This window comes from Ambystoma mexicanum, chromosome 3q (assembly GCF_040938575.1).
Source record: "Ambystoma mexicanum isolate Mex_15411 chromosome 3q, UKY_AmexF1_1, whole genome shotgun sequence".
In the NCBI taxonomy this organism is placed as follows: Eukaryota; Metazoa; Chordata; class Amphibia; order Caudata; family Ambystomatidae; genus Ambystoma; species Ambystoma mexicanum.
Genome location: NC_090926.1, coordinates 1,070,682,751 through 1,070,700,213, shown reverse-complemented (window position 1 = coordinate 1,070,700,213; position 17,463 = coordinate 1,070,682,751). Strand labels below are relative to the sequence as shown.

Genomic DNA, 17,463 nt, shown 5'->3' with positions numbered 1-17,463 from the left:
CAAGAGGGGTCGGCAGAGGGCTTCTTAAGAAGAGGGTGCACAAGGGAGTGCTTCAGAGGGGATGGGAAGATTCCCGTGGCGAAGGAGTGATTACAGAAATCAGCCAGGGCAGGAGCCAGGGAGTCGAAGTGGTCCTTGATGGATTTAGATGAACAGGGGTGAACCTGTTTCGACGAGACTTTCATAGATCGGACTTGTCTAGAAACATCGTCTGCGGAGAAAAGGGGAAAGGCAGAGAGGGAGGGAGGGGGGTGGCTGCAGAAGGGCCAGAGGAGGAGCAGGTGGTAGGGGGAGGGAGGCGATAGGAGGAGAGTTTTAGAAATGAAGTGAGAAGCCAGCGCCGTACAGAGGGCCTGGGAGGGGACAGGAGAGGTAGAGACTGCTACGGGATTGGCCAGATCTTTGCAGATTTTAAAGAGTTCAGCCGAGTTGTTTGATGCCGAGATGCGGGCTTGGATATGAGCTCTCTTCTTGGTGAGGACGGAGAGCCGGTATTGCCTTTGTAGCAGGCGGCAGGCCAGTTTGTCAGAGGATAAACATGAAGCACACCATGGTCCAGGCATGTTCTTTGTAACGCTAAGGCAAAACATTAATGTGTTTAGACATAAATCCCACATAGGATACAAGAGAAGAATTGGGAGCTAAAATAAAAGGGAAAAGAAATGCAATATCCAGTGGTATAAATCAGTGCTTAAGCAGAGTACCTGGAGGCCTTTATACTAAATAGAAGCTATATTTTTGAGACACTGCCACTCAGAAACTGAAAAAGGAGGTAGGGGAGTAACTATCATTTGATTCAAAACCAGATTATTTTCCCTTTGAAATTGGGTCACCAGAAATATCACAGGGTAATCCATGCAACAAGAGTAATTTCTAACGAAAATAATCCTAAGGACAATAAAATATCTATTCTAAAAGAATTACATAGAAAAGAACCTTGATTGTTAAAGGCTAGCCAGAATAATAAAGAAATGAGAGAAAATGCCCAGTTTAAACAAGAATCCTCGCGAGGTACTGTGAACACAGATATAAACCTACATATTAGATGCAAGATGTGTCACTCCATCTACAGGTCTCGTACAGAAGGGATGTGACCTAGCAGTTCGGGCTGGACTACCCATTGGGGGTGAGACCAAACCTGATTTGCATATGGTCTTTCCCCTTTTGTAATGGCTTGGCAGGCGAAGAACAACCGTCTGGAGGGTTGCCCAGAGCGATGCCAGAGGTTAAGATTAATTCTAAACCTTCCAGCCATCAACTCCTTTGTTTTGCTACTCCATCTACATACATCTTTCCTTAGAATTAGACCCCAACCCTTTAAGTAATGGAGCATTTTGAATTGCTTGTGGCCTTTTTATAGTTTTTAGTGAATACATTCTTTAAATATGTTTTCTGGACGTCAAGGTCTTGATCTCTCAGCTGTTAGAATATATTTTGAACCACATCTCACACAATCACCTCCTGATGAGATAGCTGTCAGATCTGCAAAACTCCAAAACTGTTATGATATGAGTCAATTATAACACACCTGTACACAAGTGTTTATAAGCGTGACAAGACAAGGCAGGGAAGCCAAAGGGAGGACAAAACAAACAATCTTACTAAGCATTGTGTCATTCAGATCGTGTAAGTGCCGCAGGGGAGAGGGAGAGGAGAAGTGCCATTTGCATTTATGGAGCATCGATGGGCAGTTCCACGTGGCATTCTCTTAACCAAATTACTCTAGGTATAAAACACAGCACTTTGAGAAATAACTATTGCTATTCACTCATCCTTTACAGAGGCTTAAGCATCAGCTATCTCTCCATCCAGCCCACATCAGTTCTTTAATGTCATACAAACACCTTGCAAGACTCGATGCCCCACTGAACCTCAGATCGTCAACCAACCAACTTAACCACCAGTGTTCTTGTATGGATCCTTCATCCAATTCCACTATCAGACAGTTCTCAAATGCTCTACCCATCCACTCTCCATCCCGTCCACCATTGAAGTTAGATATTCACCCTGCATCAACGTTTTACATTATTCATTCAAAAAATCCCAGTTAGTTCCAGCAACTTTATATCCAACCCACTCGTCCCAGATAGACATTTTGCCCACACACCCAGAGAGTGACTCCACCCAAACCTCTGAAGAGAATCTGCATGAACACTCATTTATGCCAGATTGAACCCATTTTGTTCCATTCCGTGTGAACAAAAGATTGCATCCACCTCATTCAATGTGTTGGCAAAATACTTACCTGGCTACTAACAGGTCTGCAAGGCTGGGAGGCACAATGGTATCTAATAGTTGCTGTCTGAGATGGTGATCTGCATTACAGAGAAGACAAAAGAAAATACGTTGTTTGAAATGCACAGCGAAAAAGATGCAACATTTAATGCAAACAAGTTTTGGAAGAAATGATCATCCCCCTTCAGGGGTGTCTGAAAGGGACCCGAGTTGTGTGTGCAAGTAGCTCTGGCCAAACTTGATAAAACAGCTCTTTGGACTTTCCCATCACAGCAGAATACTCCAAGTACAATAAAAGGTATTCAAATTGGAGGTTTGTGACATTATTGTTAAAGGAAGCTGAAGCAGGTCATTACCAAAGGCCTGCCAGCATGAGGGTGTGAGAGCTGATTAACCTACATTGCAACGAGGTTTACTTGATAGAGAGGAGCTTAATGGGGAAAATAGCAAATGTCAGGAAAGCTTTTACACACATCTGCACACTCATGGAATATTTTCTGAACAAATGTTATTAGCGCCAGGCAAGGAATGCTTGGACTAAAACATGCAAAGCGAATATAGCACTTGTTCATTGTGGAAAATGCATAACAGGTAATTCCAACTCACTGAAAACCGACCCTGTTCATGATCTGCTATTAAGGAGTTATGAAGGGACATTTCACAAAGGGCATTTGAACTCATTAATACCAAGGTGACATCACACTGTCAATTGCATATCTGGTTTAATGTGTCTTCATTACCCTGTGCAAGGGTTAGGTACACCACCAAGTCAGCGACGATACCTGCAACTAAGTCCCTGAGTGAACAGTGTGGTTTCCTCAACCATGGAGGCAGAGGCAATAAGGTGTATTTATAACAGGATCTTCCCAGTTTCCAAAGGAACCACCATTAGTAACATTTTCAAAAACCAAGTCCCATTTGTCAATTTCTAGTAACTCAAACTGAAATAGTTACATCTCTAAATTATTGCATGGTGTAATAAATGAGGGCTGAACCCCATAGATGCAAAGTCAATTATGTAGAAATAGAGTCTTAATCCACATCAAGGATTTACAATGTTTAAGTCAAAGTTTTTCTATGCGCCTGCCTCTCTAATGAAAAGTTGCTTCAGCATGTCCCTGTCCACTCACACACACCATTATCAGATCCAACTGACAAACCATCCGTCCAAACAAAGTTTAATGGGTCAACACTGACCCTTGAGCGATTGGACAATAATTTCAATTATTGTCAGTCTAGGAACGTAAGCTAAATAGCCAATTAAAAGATGTGGCACTGAGGGAGCATGCAAGCCACTTGTCAGAATACAGTTATGCACCTCATATCTGCGTTCCATCAGGGAAGTTGGCCAATGATCAACTTTTCTCCCTTGGAGGTTGTTCCTAAAAAGCATAAGTGGTTAGATCATGAAGTCTGCTCTGGGATCTAAATCTTAGCTCTCAGTTAGCAAGCCTATACTTCACGAAAATCCAGATAGTTCTGACATTTTTTCAACAATTCTAAAGCTTGTTCAGAGTTATATTTTCCCCATTTTCTATTTACCCTTGTGGTATATACTGCACAGCATCCGTAGAGTGGTGAAGCTAGCAACACCATTGGGATTCAAAACTCTTTTCCAACTCAATGACCTGCGACATTCTGTGCTCCTGCTCACAGGACCTAGTTCACCTCCTTTCAAGTGGACAGGTTGCTGGTAATAAACAGTGCTAGGCACAGTGCTTCCTGGCAGTACCTGTAACTTTTGTTGGCATGTTACAAGACACCAAGGAGGCATTACTCAGAGGGCAAATAACAGCTTTCAAGTGAAGAAACAGAGAGACAAATTATTGTTGGAGTTAGAGAAGAAACAAATGAAATTAATGGGGTCTGACAATCGTGAACCTTAGGAAGAGAATCTGCTATCTCTCTTGAAGCTACATTTAGAAATTAACATAAAATATACTCAGAAACCTGATCTCTACTGCCAGAGATTCAACCCTGAATTTTGGTGGGATGAGGTAGAGAAAATCACTAATTCCCTAGCATATATTACACAAAAGTAAAATCACTATCTATTATAATGTGGAGCTTAGGATGCACCTCTAGGAAGGCTCCAATGGAAACAATGCCAGATTATTCAGAATAATGCTGTTAGGTCCATCACTAACAAATCTAAGCGAGAACACATCACCAAGGACAGAAATGATCTCCATTGGTTGGCAGTGAAGGAACGGATCCTGTTTAAATCACTAACCCTAACCCATCGATGTCTCTACGGCACGACACCAGCATACCTTAAGAAAAAGTTCAGGTGGTATGAGCCAAGTCGTAGCTTGAGATCCGCCAAGCAAGGACTGATCAATCCTAACCTTCCAGGCAAAGCCACTGGTCTCGGTCGAGCTTTTCCGAGTTTGGAAACTTCCCACTGGAACAAACTGCCTTGCAGCCTTAGACTGGAAAGCAACACCCAACTCTTTAGGAGGCATCTGAAGACCTTTCTCTTCAAATAACTAGGCAATTTCTACACCGAATCATGTTGCCATCTTTCTGCCCCCCTCTCTTTACTTTCTTTTGTGTCGTTCTGTTAATCTTCGTCCTCGTGTCTTTTTCGCGCCCTGATGCTTGCGAGCTACGGCGCGTTACAAATAAATAAATAAATAAATAAAATAAATGGGTGAGCCAGGATCATATACTCTTAAGGAGTGAAAGTGGTGCAGTTGCAGAGGGCTTAGTGGACCTCAACCTGCCCTTCGACCATCGATCCATCTTGCCCGGCGTCTTATTGTCGGCTCCGGACAGGACGCAAGGCATCATACAAGTACCACATCACTACGCCCCAACCTCAGTTCCCACTTTTTTCCACACACTGCATAGGAAAACAGAGAGAACAAACGGGCTAATGAGCCCTTTAAAAAGAAAGTAATGACTGACCTCTGAAGAAGAAACAATTGAAAAAGCACACTACCAGTAGCGTTAGAAAAAATCTTTGTTTTAAGACTATTGCAGGAAGAAAGAAAACAGACACAGTGGACCATCACCAAGCCAACGTGAAATAGAAATATGCGCACCAACCATCGACCTTCTGAGCGGGGATGGATGGGAGTGGAGATGAGGAATCTATAGCTTTTCTCCCGCAGATTCCTCATCTGATTGACTCCCAAAGCAGTAATGAAGGAAGCGGAAAGAAAGTTAGATCAAACATTTTTGCAGCACTGCACTGCCAAAACACGCATCAGAGGTACGAGCCACATCCAGGTTATAGTGCTTTGCAAAGGTATGCAAAGATGACCATGTCACAGCACGAGAGGTCAGAGACCCCCCCTCTGCAACACGGTGGATACGGAGACCCCCCACTCCCCTTGTGGGATTGGCCCTGATGGCTGCTGGTAATTCCTTGCCAGCGGCCTGGTAACATTCATCTATGCAGAGAAATCCCCAACGGGATAAAGTCTGCTTCGTTATGGGCAGACCCTTATGGGCTAAGGAAAAAGCCACAAAGAGCTGCTCAACTCTTCTGAAATCAGCTGTCCTGGCGATATAGTAACTCAATACTGTCTTAGGGTCTAGACGATGTAACTGTTCCTCCTATTTATAAGGATTAGGAGGAGGATAGAAGACTGGAAGGTCAATGGACTGTGACAAATGAAATTCCGATACAAGCTTCGGAGGAAGTCAGGCCTCATCTTGAGTGAGACTTTCTCCCGGAAAAAAAACGCAGGAAGAGTGGCTTACAGCATAAGACCTGTAGTTCACTCACCTGTCTAGCGGATGTAATAGCCACCAAGAAGGCTGTTTTCAATGAGAGAAGCCGCAAGGAACAAGAGTGCATAGGCTCAAAAGGAGCCACCATCAGAAATGTAAGAACCAGATTAAGATCCCAATCTGGGACAACGAAGGGAGTTAGCAGAAATGTATTTACAAGACATTTCAGGAATTGTGCCATTACCTGCATCGTAAAAAACAAACCTTGATACAGGGATCTCTTGAACACAGACAAAGCTGCCAAATATCCTTTGACTGTGGTGACCTGAAGGCCTACTGAGGCCAGTAACAGAAGGAACTCCATCACTATAGTGGTGGGGTAAGAGATGGGGTCAATCTTACATTCCCTGCACCATGCCTCAAATCTTGTCCATACGCACGCGTACAAAGATCTTGTAGATGATCTGCATGCAGCCAGCAACACCTCGAGTACTTCCTCTGAGAGGTCCCAGTCATGATATCTCATTCCGGGGTCAGATGGAATATCCGGCCTTCTGACTGGGTTATGAGATCCGGACGCCGAGGCAACCGTTGAGGTGGACAGAAGGACATCTCCATGAGGTCAGAGTACCACGTTCGCCTCGCCCAGTCCGCGGCGATCAAGATTATGGTTGTTCGAAACCTCTTCATCCTCTGGAGAACCCATGGAATGACGGGAATCGTAGTGAACGCGTAGAGGAGCGGGAAGGTCCAATCCACCAGAAACGCATCCCCCAATGCAATGTTTGCTGGAACTTCCATTGAGCAGAACAGTTTGCATTTCCTGTTGGACTATGTTGCAAACAGATCCACTGCTGGGGTACCCCAGAGAGTGAAGACCTCCTCTAGGACTTCCTGGCACACTTCACACTTGTGTGGGACTGTGCTCTGCCTACTCGAAGCATCCGCCAAGTTGTTCTATGTGCCCGCCAGATGAACTGCCGAGATCCCGGTCTCCAGCAACCAGAACCAAAGCATCATCGCCTCTGTGCAGAGGTGTCAGGAGTGCACACCACCTTGCTCGTTGAGATAGTGCATCGCCACTTGTCTGTCAGAACGAGGACATGCTTTCCCTGCAGAGAATGGGCGAATGCTTTCAGGGCTAGCCTGATAGCTCATAATTCCAGCTGTTGATGTGCCACCTGGCTTCCGTCACTGACCAGAACCCACTCATCTGCACATCCTCGCAGTGAAGGCCCCAACCCATCAAGGACTGTTAGGGAAAATTCTCTTTTTGGGCTGAATTTCCTAACCTAGTGAGTCCCCCAGCAGCTTTGCTGGATTTCTGGAGTTTGTTTTTTTTCTCCTGCCAAGAGTGAACTCTTTTTCTCCCACTCTTGGACATGATGTATGGTGTTCCTTTGACTGTTAATGTGTTTTATGGGCTATGGGGTCCTTTACTCCATAGAGTCTCATGTGTTTTTACTATGTGTGTTACACAGCACCCTCCGTGCAGTGACACAGGGGTGTTATAGTGACACCCCACCATAGACTCCATATCCTGAGACTGACTACTGTCTCCCAGGGCATGTAAAGTCACTATTGGCTTTACTAGTCCCAAATTATGAACAGAAACCAGTACAAACCATCACATTGTGGACGTACTGGTCGGGGCAATTCGATTGCCCCGGGGTCTGTTAGTCAATGGGGCACGTCTCCGTCCCCCCTGATTGAGTTTTGGCTGGTGGCAGTGGATACTACTTTTTATATTCGACTGCGAATATATCCCTATGGGATTTTCCCCATTGTTCGAGGCTACCAACCTTAATTATTTAATTCTCATAGCCTCGAACATACCGTAGGTTTATTTATTTAATATTAATTCGCCGGATGGTATTTTTTGCCAGGACTCGATTCTAAAATGGCGTTTGTGTTCTCTTCTGTGACTCCAACCCAAGTCAAGCCCTTTGTTCCACTTTTGGCGGGCTTCTCCACAGAAGCCTCCAAAAGTGGTGCCACTCTGTCTGGGTACCACAGGGGGTATGGGAGGGGGTTTAGGCACCCTGGACTGAGTTACCTTGGTAACTCAAGTCGCACTCTTGTGTGATTGGCCCAAGTGGTGAGCGGGCCGGCTCACCATTTAGCATGTTTGATTGACAGCTAGGCTGAGTGAATGGGGGTGTGCTGCATAAAAGCAGGGCTTTGGGGACTGGAACTTCAGAAGTCGCCACAGGACCTGAGAATCCGACGAGGGAGAAGCTGAGCGGACCTGCTATGACGACACCACCGGTGGAGCCCTGCGGAACCGACTCACCACTTCCCGACAACAGAGAAGATCTCCCTGCTGGAGAGTCTTCTTCCCCTGACTGGTGGGCACAACCAGTTTACCTTCTTTTTCTCGTATCCCAGGATGTATTAAAGTGGATCCGGCTTTCTGAACTCTAACTTCACGGTTTGACTCTGCCTTCCTCTCTTGCTGTGTTCTTGCAAAAGTGTTGGGATCTGTTCTAATTTATATCCTGCTTTTCTCTCCCTTTTAAAACGAATTATTAGAGTGCCATCTGCGTTAAGCGCTCACCGCTGTCTAAAATAAGTGGAGCTTTACTTAAGACTTGTCTAATATTCTTTTAAGGGAGTGTATATCTTTTAGTGACCGTGTTTTTGAACTGCTTAATATTAGTGCCTGTGTGTTTTATTAGATGTGGTTTAAAATAAATAATTATATCTCTTTTACACCAAGCTCTGGTCAGTGTTTGCTTGTTCTACTATGTTCTTTTGACCTATTGTGAATACTCTGTATACTGCCTAACTCTTCTTGAGGGAAGTCTGACTGTTCAGCCACAGCTACCAAGTGAATCTGTGGGGTACAGACTGCTACCATGTGGGTTTACTGCCAAACACCTATAGTCTGAAATCTTTTGCAGTGGTCCCAGAGGCAACTGCACAGGTTTCTGCCTAACAAGGACGAAACAGTGACCACTCGGGTCTGAGGCCAAGGAGGCCAGAAGGGTTCCCCCCACCAAAAGACTATCGCAGTCTGCCCACCAGGACAGGTCGTTGACAACTTATGTGGACACTCTGAGGAGATCCGAGAGAGTTCTGAGGTACTGAGACCACTGATCCCTCAGTAACCATTGCACGGCTCTCTTGCACAACCTGGCCGCTGGCACTAGAAAAATGCAGGAAGCCATAAGGCCTAGATTGCAAAGGAAGGAAGTCGCTGTGTCAAGCTGACTACTCTGTCCTCAAGAGAGAAGGCCTTTCCCACCCGGGTATCTAGGACTGCTCTGATGAACTGGAGTCGTTGGAATGGTGTCATGTGGGACGACTTTAAGTTTAGGGAAAAGCCTGGCCTGTGCAGCAACAAGCAGGTGTCCTGCAGATGGGACAAGACCTGCACTACAGACTTCTCTCGCATCAGCCAGTCGTCCAGATATGGAAATACGTGGACTCCAGATCTCCTGAGGTGAGCCGCAATTACTGCCATGAGATTGGTGAAGACCTTTGGGGCGGAGGTAAGACTAAAGGGAAGCACCTTGAACTCATAGTGCATATCTCCTATGGTGAACCTTAGGAACTTGCTGTGCTTTTGATGGATTGGCACATGGAAATGGGCGTCCTGTAGGTCTATGGACACCACCCAATCATGAAGTTCGAGAGCGTGGAGAATCTCTCAACGTCACCATCCTGAATTTGTCTTTCCTGAAGAACTTTTTCAAGGCCCTGAGGTCCAGAATGGGTCGGAAACCTCCTCCTTTCTTTGGCACTAGAAAATACCGGGAATACCAACCCAATCCACTCTGTTCGGGAGGTACCTATTCTGCGACACCCTTCAGCAACAGGGCCTATCTGCTCTTCCTGGAGCTCCTGTTCCAGTTGTATTGGAGGCAGGGGCGGTCTGTTCGGTGTTTCTTTTAAAAATGGCAGACAATAATCCCATTGAATGAGCTGTAGAGCGCAGGCATCGGAAGTAATTCCCTGCCACTGGAGCAACTGCTCAGTCAACCGTCCTCCAGACCTCTAGAAGCCCTTCTGCCCCTTCCGGAGCACGAGAAATACTTCTGCCCTTGCCTAGCCCGGTGGGAGCTGTGCTCTCCTGCCAAAAGGGGCATATCTCCTGTAGCCCCGTGCCCTAGAGGCGAAGCTAAAATCAGGTTTGGCCGGCTGCGTAGCTAGGCCGAAGGATTTGGAAGCAATTTTTGATTCCTTGAATTTTTCTAAGGAATCATCTTCTTTTCAGCCACAAAGCGGATCACCCTCGAACGGCATGTCCAAAGGTCAGACTTGGACGTTAGGTGAAAAACAAGAGGTTTTCAAGTAGGCCTGCCGGCTCAGTGTAATGGCTGAAGCCATAGATCGGCCCACACAGTCAGTGATGTCCAGGCCCATTTGTAGCGACTGCTTGGCCACCTCCTTCCCATTCTCCACTAGCTGTAGGAAGCCCTCGTGCATTTCTCCTTCCGGACCATACTGACCCACATTTTCCACCGCTGTCCATAGAAAAAAGGAGTAGTTGGCAAAACTGCTTGCCACATTTGTTGCTTTGAGGGCCATGTGTCAAGCCCTCGTACTCACCCGATCACGATCGCATGGTGTGCAGGCGGCAGAGCGAAATGCGGACCCTTCCCGCGGCCGCCTCCGCTCAACCTTTGGGAAGACGCTGTGCTCCGGGGCATCCCTGGCGCTGCTTTCCACGCCTGCATTCGGGCTTGCCTTGGAGATTTCCGGTGCGGAGGGGGTGCCATTCCAGGTTGCGGTCCTCCGCTCGGCATTGCATGTCACGAAGGAGGGTCACGTGACATAATCGAACGCCTCCAGGAAGCTGGCGCCAGATGAACCAGGTGGTCACGTGATCAAGGGAATTATCACATGACCAGGAAATCGTCCGCAGTTGGCCAGCAAACCAGGAAGACTACAATAAAAGGGGATTAGCCTTTTCACGCATTGCTTCTCAGCTGGTTATACAGCGTTTAGCGACTCCTGCATTCTGTACTTCATGGTTCTCGACCTCTAGGATTTTGGACCTTGTTTTTTCTTCTGGATTGTCCTTGGTTTTGACACCTGGATTATTACTGGACTGCCTACCTTATTTACCTGGACTTTGGACTGAATCTTGGATTGCTTATGGATTAACCTTTGGACTTGGTGCATGGTAAACCTCCAGCTGTATTATTCAAGACTCCTGGAACTGTTTCAAGTACTGCCTACCTTCTATCCAGACCCACTCCTCTCCACCCAGATCCCGTGGTCCCATCCTTCCTTCTGCACCACCCACCTGACCCCGGGGGGAAAGTTAGGTGCAAAGCATTCATCAGTCATCCCAAGGGTAGGTGCCTTTTTCCTTATACCTGTTGATGCTTGTTGTGAATACCTTGTAGCCACTAGCTAACCTGGTATTTTCTTTGCAGCCACCTGGGACCTGGTGTTTCCTGTTTACCCCCACCTGTGGCTCCAATAACCGGTCAGCGAGTATTTCTTGCTCCTCTCTGACTGGTGCTTGGGGACGGAGGTATGCTAATCCACGTGGACCTCAGAGCTTGACACCATGCTACTTGAAGTGAATGCCTTCTTTGCTTCTCTGTAGATGATGCAGGTCTAGGAGAGACCGTAGCAGTCTGCATAACAAGCCCCTCTGGGAAGGGTTAGAGGAGAGGTACGAGGGATCTCCTCTATATGGCCTGTATTTCCCGGAAATGGTGGAGCTGACAAGAGGACTGGAACATGGATTTTGCCATAGAGCTGCCAAAGGATCAGAAATGGCTGGGTTCAGAGGCATATTCCGATCAGTGGGAAGACCTTGTTCTAGTATGTTGGTAAGGTCATAACCTTGTACAGGCGCCACTGATAAGTGCAATCCCAGGATGTCCATTATCCTTTCTACCACAGCCCTGTATTTAGATGTATTTTGAAGATAGAGCTGGGACTGCTGAAACTCGAGGTCAGGCGAAGTGTCCAGACCACTGGCGTCTTGGAGGCCTTGAGCTAGCTGTAGAAGCTTATTCTGGTCGTCGAAATAGTCAACGCCTCCTAAACCCAAGAACGTCAGGTCGACATTTTGGTCATCGGCGTCCTGATCACCGAAGATATCCGTCATGGTATTGAAGAATTCGGACCGGGGTTAAGGAGTAAATACGTTGACGTCGAGGGTTTGACTTTCGGTGGCGGTATGGTGGATGACTGTGTCGACCGAGATCAAGAAGCAGTAGCGTCTACATCCTTGGATGCACAGGGGTTATGCAGCTTCCAATGCATTTCTTTCGGCATCGAAGGATTTATCCGTGCCGACCTAGTCGGTACCGGGGCACTAGACGGGTCAGGTACACTGAGCGCTTGGCTCCAAAGCATGTTGCGTGAGGGTTGGAGCCTCGCGAATGCAGCATGCTGCTTGAACATTGCAAGCATCGAGGTTTTGAAATCCTCCCACTCCTGGTGGGTGGTAAGCCCAGCCAACGGCTTACACAGTTCTGTTGATGACTCAGTGTCCTGGCGATGGCAACTTTTCTTTTTTGGGATGAAGACGAGGAAGAGTGGCTCCTCGAGTGGGATCTTTTCTTCTTCCGCCGGTGTTTCTCGGGGGTATGCCCCTCAGTTTCAGCCTCCGAAGACCAAACCGTCGACCGTGCCAGAGATTTTGAGGGTGGTCGACCCAGAGCGAGTTTTGCAGCTTGATCACGACGGGATTTTGGTTGCATTCTGGTGCACAACTGACACATTGTGACCCGTGCCGAGGAACCAGAGACACAACTCGCGTGGGTCGGTGAGGGACATCTTGGTGCCACAATCGGAACACTGTTTGAACCCCGACAGCCCTGGAACCGTCATCTTGCATTGAGGATTTAGCAAAAAAATATGTTTTCTCATGAAAAGGTCAAAAAGAGTCAAAGCTCTATGTTCCCAAGCAGCATGTTAGGGCGCGGAAAAAAGGAACTGAGGTTGGGGCGTAGTGACGTGGTACTTATAAGACGCCTGACGTCCCGTCCAGAGCCAACAACCAGACGCCAAGTATGACGGATCGATGGTCAACAGCCGGGTCAAGGTTGACTACTTCCCCTGTCGAATATGTTTCAAAGCAGCAAAGCTGCAGGGAATATCTACCAGATGAGTAATCTGCGGGAAAAAAGTAATCCATTGAAAGCTTTGATATGTGCCTTTTTCCATCATTTTGGTGTGCCAGTGAGTACTAATCGTGACCAAGGAACACACATCACAGGGAAATTGATGCAAGAGTTATATAAAGTACCATCATTCAGCGGATGCTCCCTTGCCCTTACCATCCACAATCAGCCAGGGTGGTAGAGAAACAAAATGGTTTCCTACAAAATAAAATGGGCAAAATATTTTCACAGAGACTGGTTTAAGTGGCCTGATGTACTGTGGTCATTTTTTTGTGCCTGTGACGCATTGCTAATCAGGTGACAGGATTAGTCCCACATGAAATTCTCACTGGAAGACCAATGTGTTTACCAAACCTGTGGAATGTCTTTATCAATAGGTTCAGGAGGTGCTCCCAAAGGACCCAGCAGCAATGTTGGAGGTGGGGCTTTGTCCAAGACATATCAGAGGAAGGACTGCCTGTCAGCAAGATGGACGGGATCATTTGCGGTGTTGCTGATAACCAATACAACTGTAAGGTGCAGAAATGTCCCTGCATGCTAGTTGAGGCACTACCTGCAGATCCCGAAGTATAGAATCATGCTTACTGGGGTAGTTGGTTATTCACCTGGAGCTCAGTTGCGAATGACGCCGTTATGGGTTTCAATTTTAAAAAAACATATCCCAGTGACGGAAAAGCATGCAGAAAATAAACACTGCAGAGATTGGACACTGGCCCTGGTTGAGAAAAAGAGGAATGGAGAGGTGTGGAAGTGTTTGTTGTAAGTGTGGAGTAACTTCGTACCTAGGTGTTTATTGCACAAATAATTTGCATATAGGCAAGTTCCATTTGCTTATAGTGCTCTGCCAGAATGGTCATTAAATGAATGGGAACATGATGCCATTGCAAAGGCAGCACCTAACTCAGAGTGGGCCAAAATAATTAAGTGCAACACAAACTGTGCAGGGAAAAGACATGAAAAAAGTGGTACCAAAGACTAAAGAATCAGGTTGGCCAAGACTGACGCTAAGAACTAACCTTACATCTTACTGTTCAGGGAAAAAGTGTCACTGAAAGTCTGTCCAACATTCTTGCCTTTGGGGGGTTTGGAATTTCACATCTCACAGGGCACTGAAATGCTAGTGTTTTATCCACCACCTCAACCTTCCAAGGAAGAGGAAAGACCGCACAGACTCGAACTAAAGAGGCCATTGAGATTTATGTGGCCAGGACGGCTGATTTTCAGGGGAGATGATCCGCAGATCATTGCCTTCTCACAGTCGTGGAAAGGACTGGCAGTGACTAAACCGATGATTTCCAGCTGGATAGTGCTCTGCATCTAGGGGGTTGCAACCTCTTCTGCACCGCAAAGGGGAGTGTTAATAAGGGAGATTTACCAAGCAGCGGCCTGTATGGCGGACACCCAGTTTGGGGAGAGCAGTGTTGCAAAGCTTTCTGGTTTAGACTTTCATCCCGCATCCGAATGCTGTACTGCTTTGGGAATCCATTGTAGGGAAAATTACTCACTAGTAATGTTCTTTCTATGGATTCTTCTCCAGCAGATTCCTCATCGCCTTGCAAATGTATTGGTCCTCACTCTCAGTGACCCTTTTGTGGGACAACAAAAGGTTGGTGATGCGCTTCGTTTAAAAAAACAAGGATACACGTTGTGGTACTGTCTGCCGTTAGCCTTACATTATTATTGGCGGTTCTTCAACCAAAAACAAAAAATCTGATTTTTTGCTTTGTCATTGCTGAATTCTGTTGGATTCTTCCCTGTGGCTGCTGAACACGGGGGACAAAGGTGGGGAACTGAGATGTGGTGGCATAGTGACTAGATATATGTACTGCGAGCCGGGGAGTGGCGAGGTTGAGGAATGACGGGGCTGAGGGACGATGCTGAAGCGCACTACGCCCCCCATCTAAATATTTTCCAAGCAGCTGACGCTGGATGGGATATAGCTCAGATGAGGAACCTGTAGGTGAATGCAATTCATTCGATTCTATGACAAGACCGGAGACGAGCATATCGGAAAAAACATCAAAAACTTCAACAGAAAAACAAAAATCAAATCAGAAACTACCCAGACCTGGGACTACCACTACCCATAAATCCCCTGTGTCCTGGTAGTTTCCAAATGTCCCACACACCAATCCGGTGCTATCTCAGTCTATGCCTCACTTCCCGCCATCATCACTTCCTCTTTCTTTGCTGCTTCATCTACAGATAAGTCACCTTTCCCCTATGCTCCAGGCGGAGTGTCTTTGTTTGATTGGATTATTGTGTAGAAAGCAGTGCAGGGGCATTCATACAAGATTAGCAGACATAGTTGTGCGAGTAGTATTTTGGTAGAAGAATTACTGTGATCTGTAGGTGTTTTTTCTTTTTCATCTTGTCGTGACGTGCGAGTCATCAGAGGATTGTGCAGTGAGTAATAGGGGCACGTTCCGGGGCGGCGAGTCATCTCGCTCGTATCAAGCGACCGGAGCGTTTTCCCCGTTAGTGCCGAGTACGCTTTCGGATTAAGGCTAGAGAAAAGGATCCATAATTTTCTTGCGGTCACTTGAGATAATGACGCGGTGCGCGTGCGCACTGATCGGCGGACATTCCAGAAAGCTTTTATGAATGTTTGCGCGCTCGTAGAGCGGGTTTGTTTCTCCACTGTCCTCCACAGTTCTATTCTTATTTTTTCAGCGCTCTGAGCCTCTCGTTTGTGCCCTCTGCGTGGCATTGACAATTTCAGGCACCAGACCTCCTGTATAAAAAAAAAAAAAGCGACAATTGTGTAGTGCGCAAGGGGATCTCAGAGTACCTCCCTATGAGTATGGAGGAGGGCAGCACCACTCTGGATTACAGCGAGGAGGAGTGGGAAGGTGATAGAGACCTGTCCCTGAGTTTTAAAAGAGTTTTAGGGGATTCACTGTCGGTGGCAGTAGCTCAAGGGGTCAGGCCCATTGAAGAGCGACTAGAAGCGCTCGAATCCCTTCTGGCAAGTAAAGCTGCACGGAAAAGACAGAGAGAGCTCAGCCCCGGAGAGGGTACTTCACAAGCCCCTCAGGAAGGTGGGGACGGCGCAAAAGGGGGTGAAGACCCGGAAGAGCCCCCACTCTTCTACCCGCCCCCCCCCCGGGTTATATTTCAGGGGTTCAGTCCAAGCCCCGAGAGGTTGTCGACCCTTTCAATAAGCTAAAGGCTGCGTTTCTGGGAAGGGCGACGGTGCCGGACCTCGTACCTCTACCCCAGGGGTGGCAAATACAGGGGACGCTGAAGAAGGCGAGGAGTATTCGCAGGAGGAGGATGAGGTTGAGGGGGGACCTCGTGGAGGAAGTGAGAGAGGACGAAGAAAGTAAAGACCCAGTGGGCGACCTCGATGATATGTTTGATCCAGATGGCATCAAGCACCCGAGATCTTCGGAATGGGTGCCTTCCCCCAGAGTCGCTCATTACATGGCACAGAGGATTCGCAAGCCACTGGAGCGGGAAGTGAGGTTTAGGATGCGAGCGGAGTGTCCTAGACCGGATTTGCCGGGGAAAGTAATGGAGACCCTGGAGTTAGATGTCAAGATGGTCACATTCGTTACCAAAGCCTCTAAAGATGTTAGGAGGGGCGTGGACAGAGCGTGGAAAGCCTGTCAAGATAAAGTGTTGGACATAGCGGGTCCCCTTGCTAAAATAATGGATTTAACGGAAAGAGCTAGAGACACCGGCGAGCCGGTAGATTCTCAGACACTGGCCAATTGGGCTCAAAGGGCTGTATGTTTCTTGGGAAATGCTAGCTGCGCCCTTTGAGCAGAGAGGCGTCGTAGCTTACTCTTGAAGATTGACAACAAGCTTAGGGACCTCGCGGGTTACGAAGCTGGGGAGGCTGCCAATGGTATGTTGTTTGGTGAGGCCTACGCCAAAGAAATGTCTCGATTTGTTGGAACGTACGCAGCTTTGGAAAAAGCGCAATCGTCTATTCGTAAAATTTTTCCCGGTCGTGTTTTTGCCAGGACCGGCCGCCAGAGAGGTCGAGCAGCCGGTCGAGGTTCTACTAGACGACCTCAAGGACCCAGGGTTGCGCACTGCGAAAATCGTCAGCAAGACTCCTTCTTCCCGGTCAGAGGGAGAGGTTTCTGTGGCAAAAGAGGTCGAGGGAGTTTCCGACAGCAGAGTGCACCAGTCGGTAAGTGTGTGGAACGAGAGTTACCCCAAGGTAGGTGGGAGGACAGCTTTGCATTTGAATGCTTGGCGCGCAATATCAGGCGATGTATGGGTTTTGCAAACAGTGGTAGGTTTAAGATTAGAGTTTGTGGAGATACCATATCAAAGGCAAATTCCTGTGAGTTTGAGGATGTCGGCAGAGGAGGACTGCCTCCTCGAGAAAGAGTTACGAGCGTTAGCGGAGAAAGAGGTTTCTACAGCAATATGTTCCTGGTTCACAGGAAAGGGAAAGCACGGCCAGTCATCAATCTAAAGGAACTGAACGGATGGT

At 47.2% G+C, this 17,463-nt stretch overlaps 1 protein-coding gene across 1 annotated transcript in view; it reads right to left on the bottom strand.

The window, feature by feature from the left end:
- The window catches only part of ASPSCR1 (ASPSCR1 tether for SLC2A4, UBX domain containing), a 1,532,603-nt gene that overhangs the window by 243,658 nt on the left and 1,271,482 nt on the right, over positions 1-17,463 (bottom strand). The window contains exon 14 of the mRNA XM_069655312.1: positions 2,246-2,315. Coding sequence (XP_069511413.1) covers positions 2,246-2,315 — 70 coding nt within the window. The remainder of the gene's footprint in view (positions 1-2,245; positions 2,316-17,463) is intronic.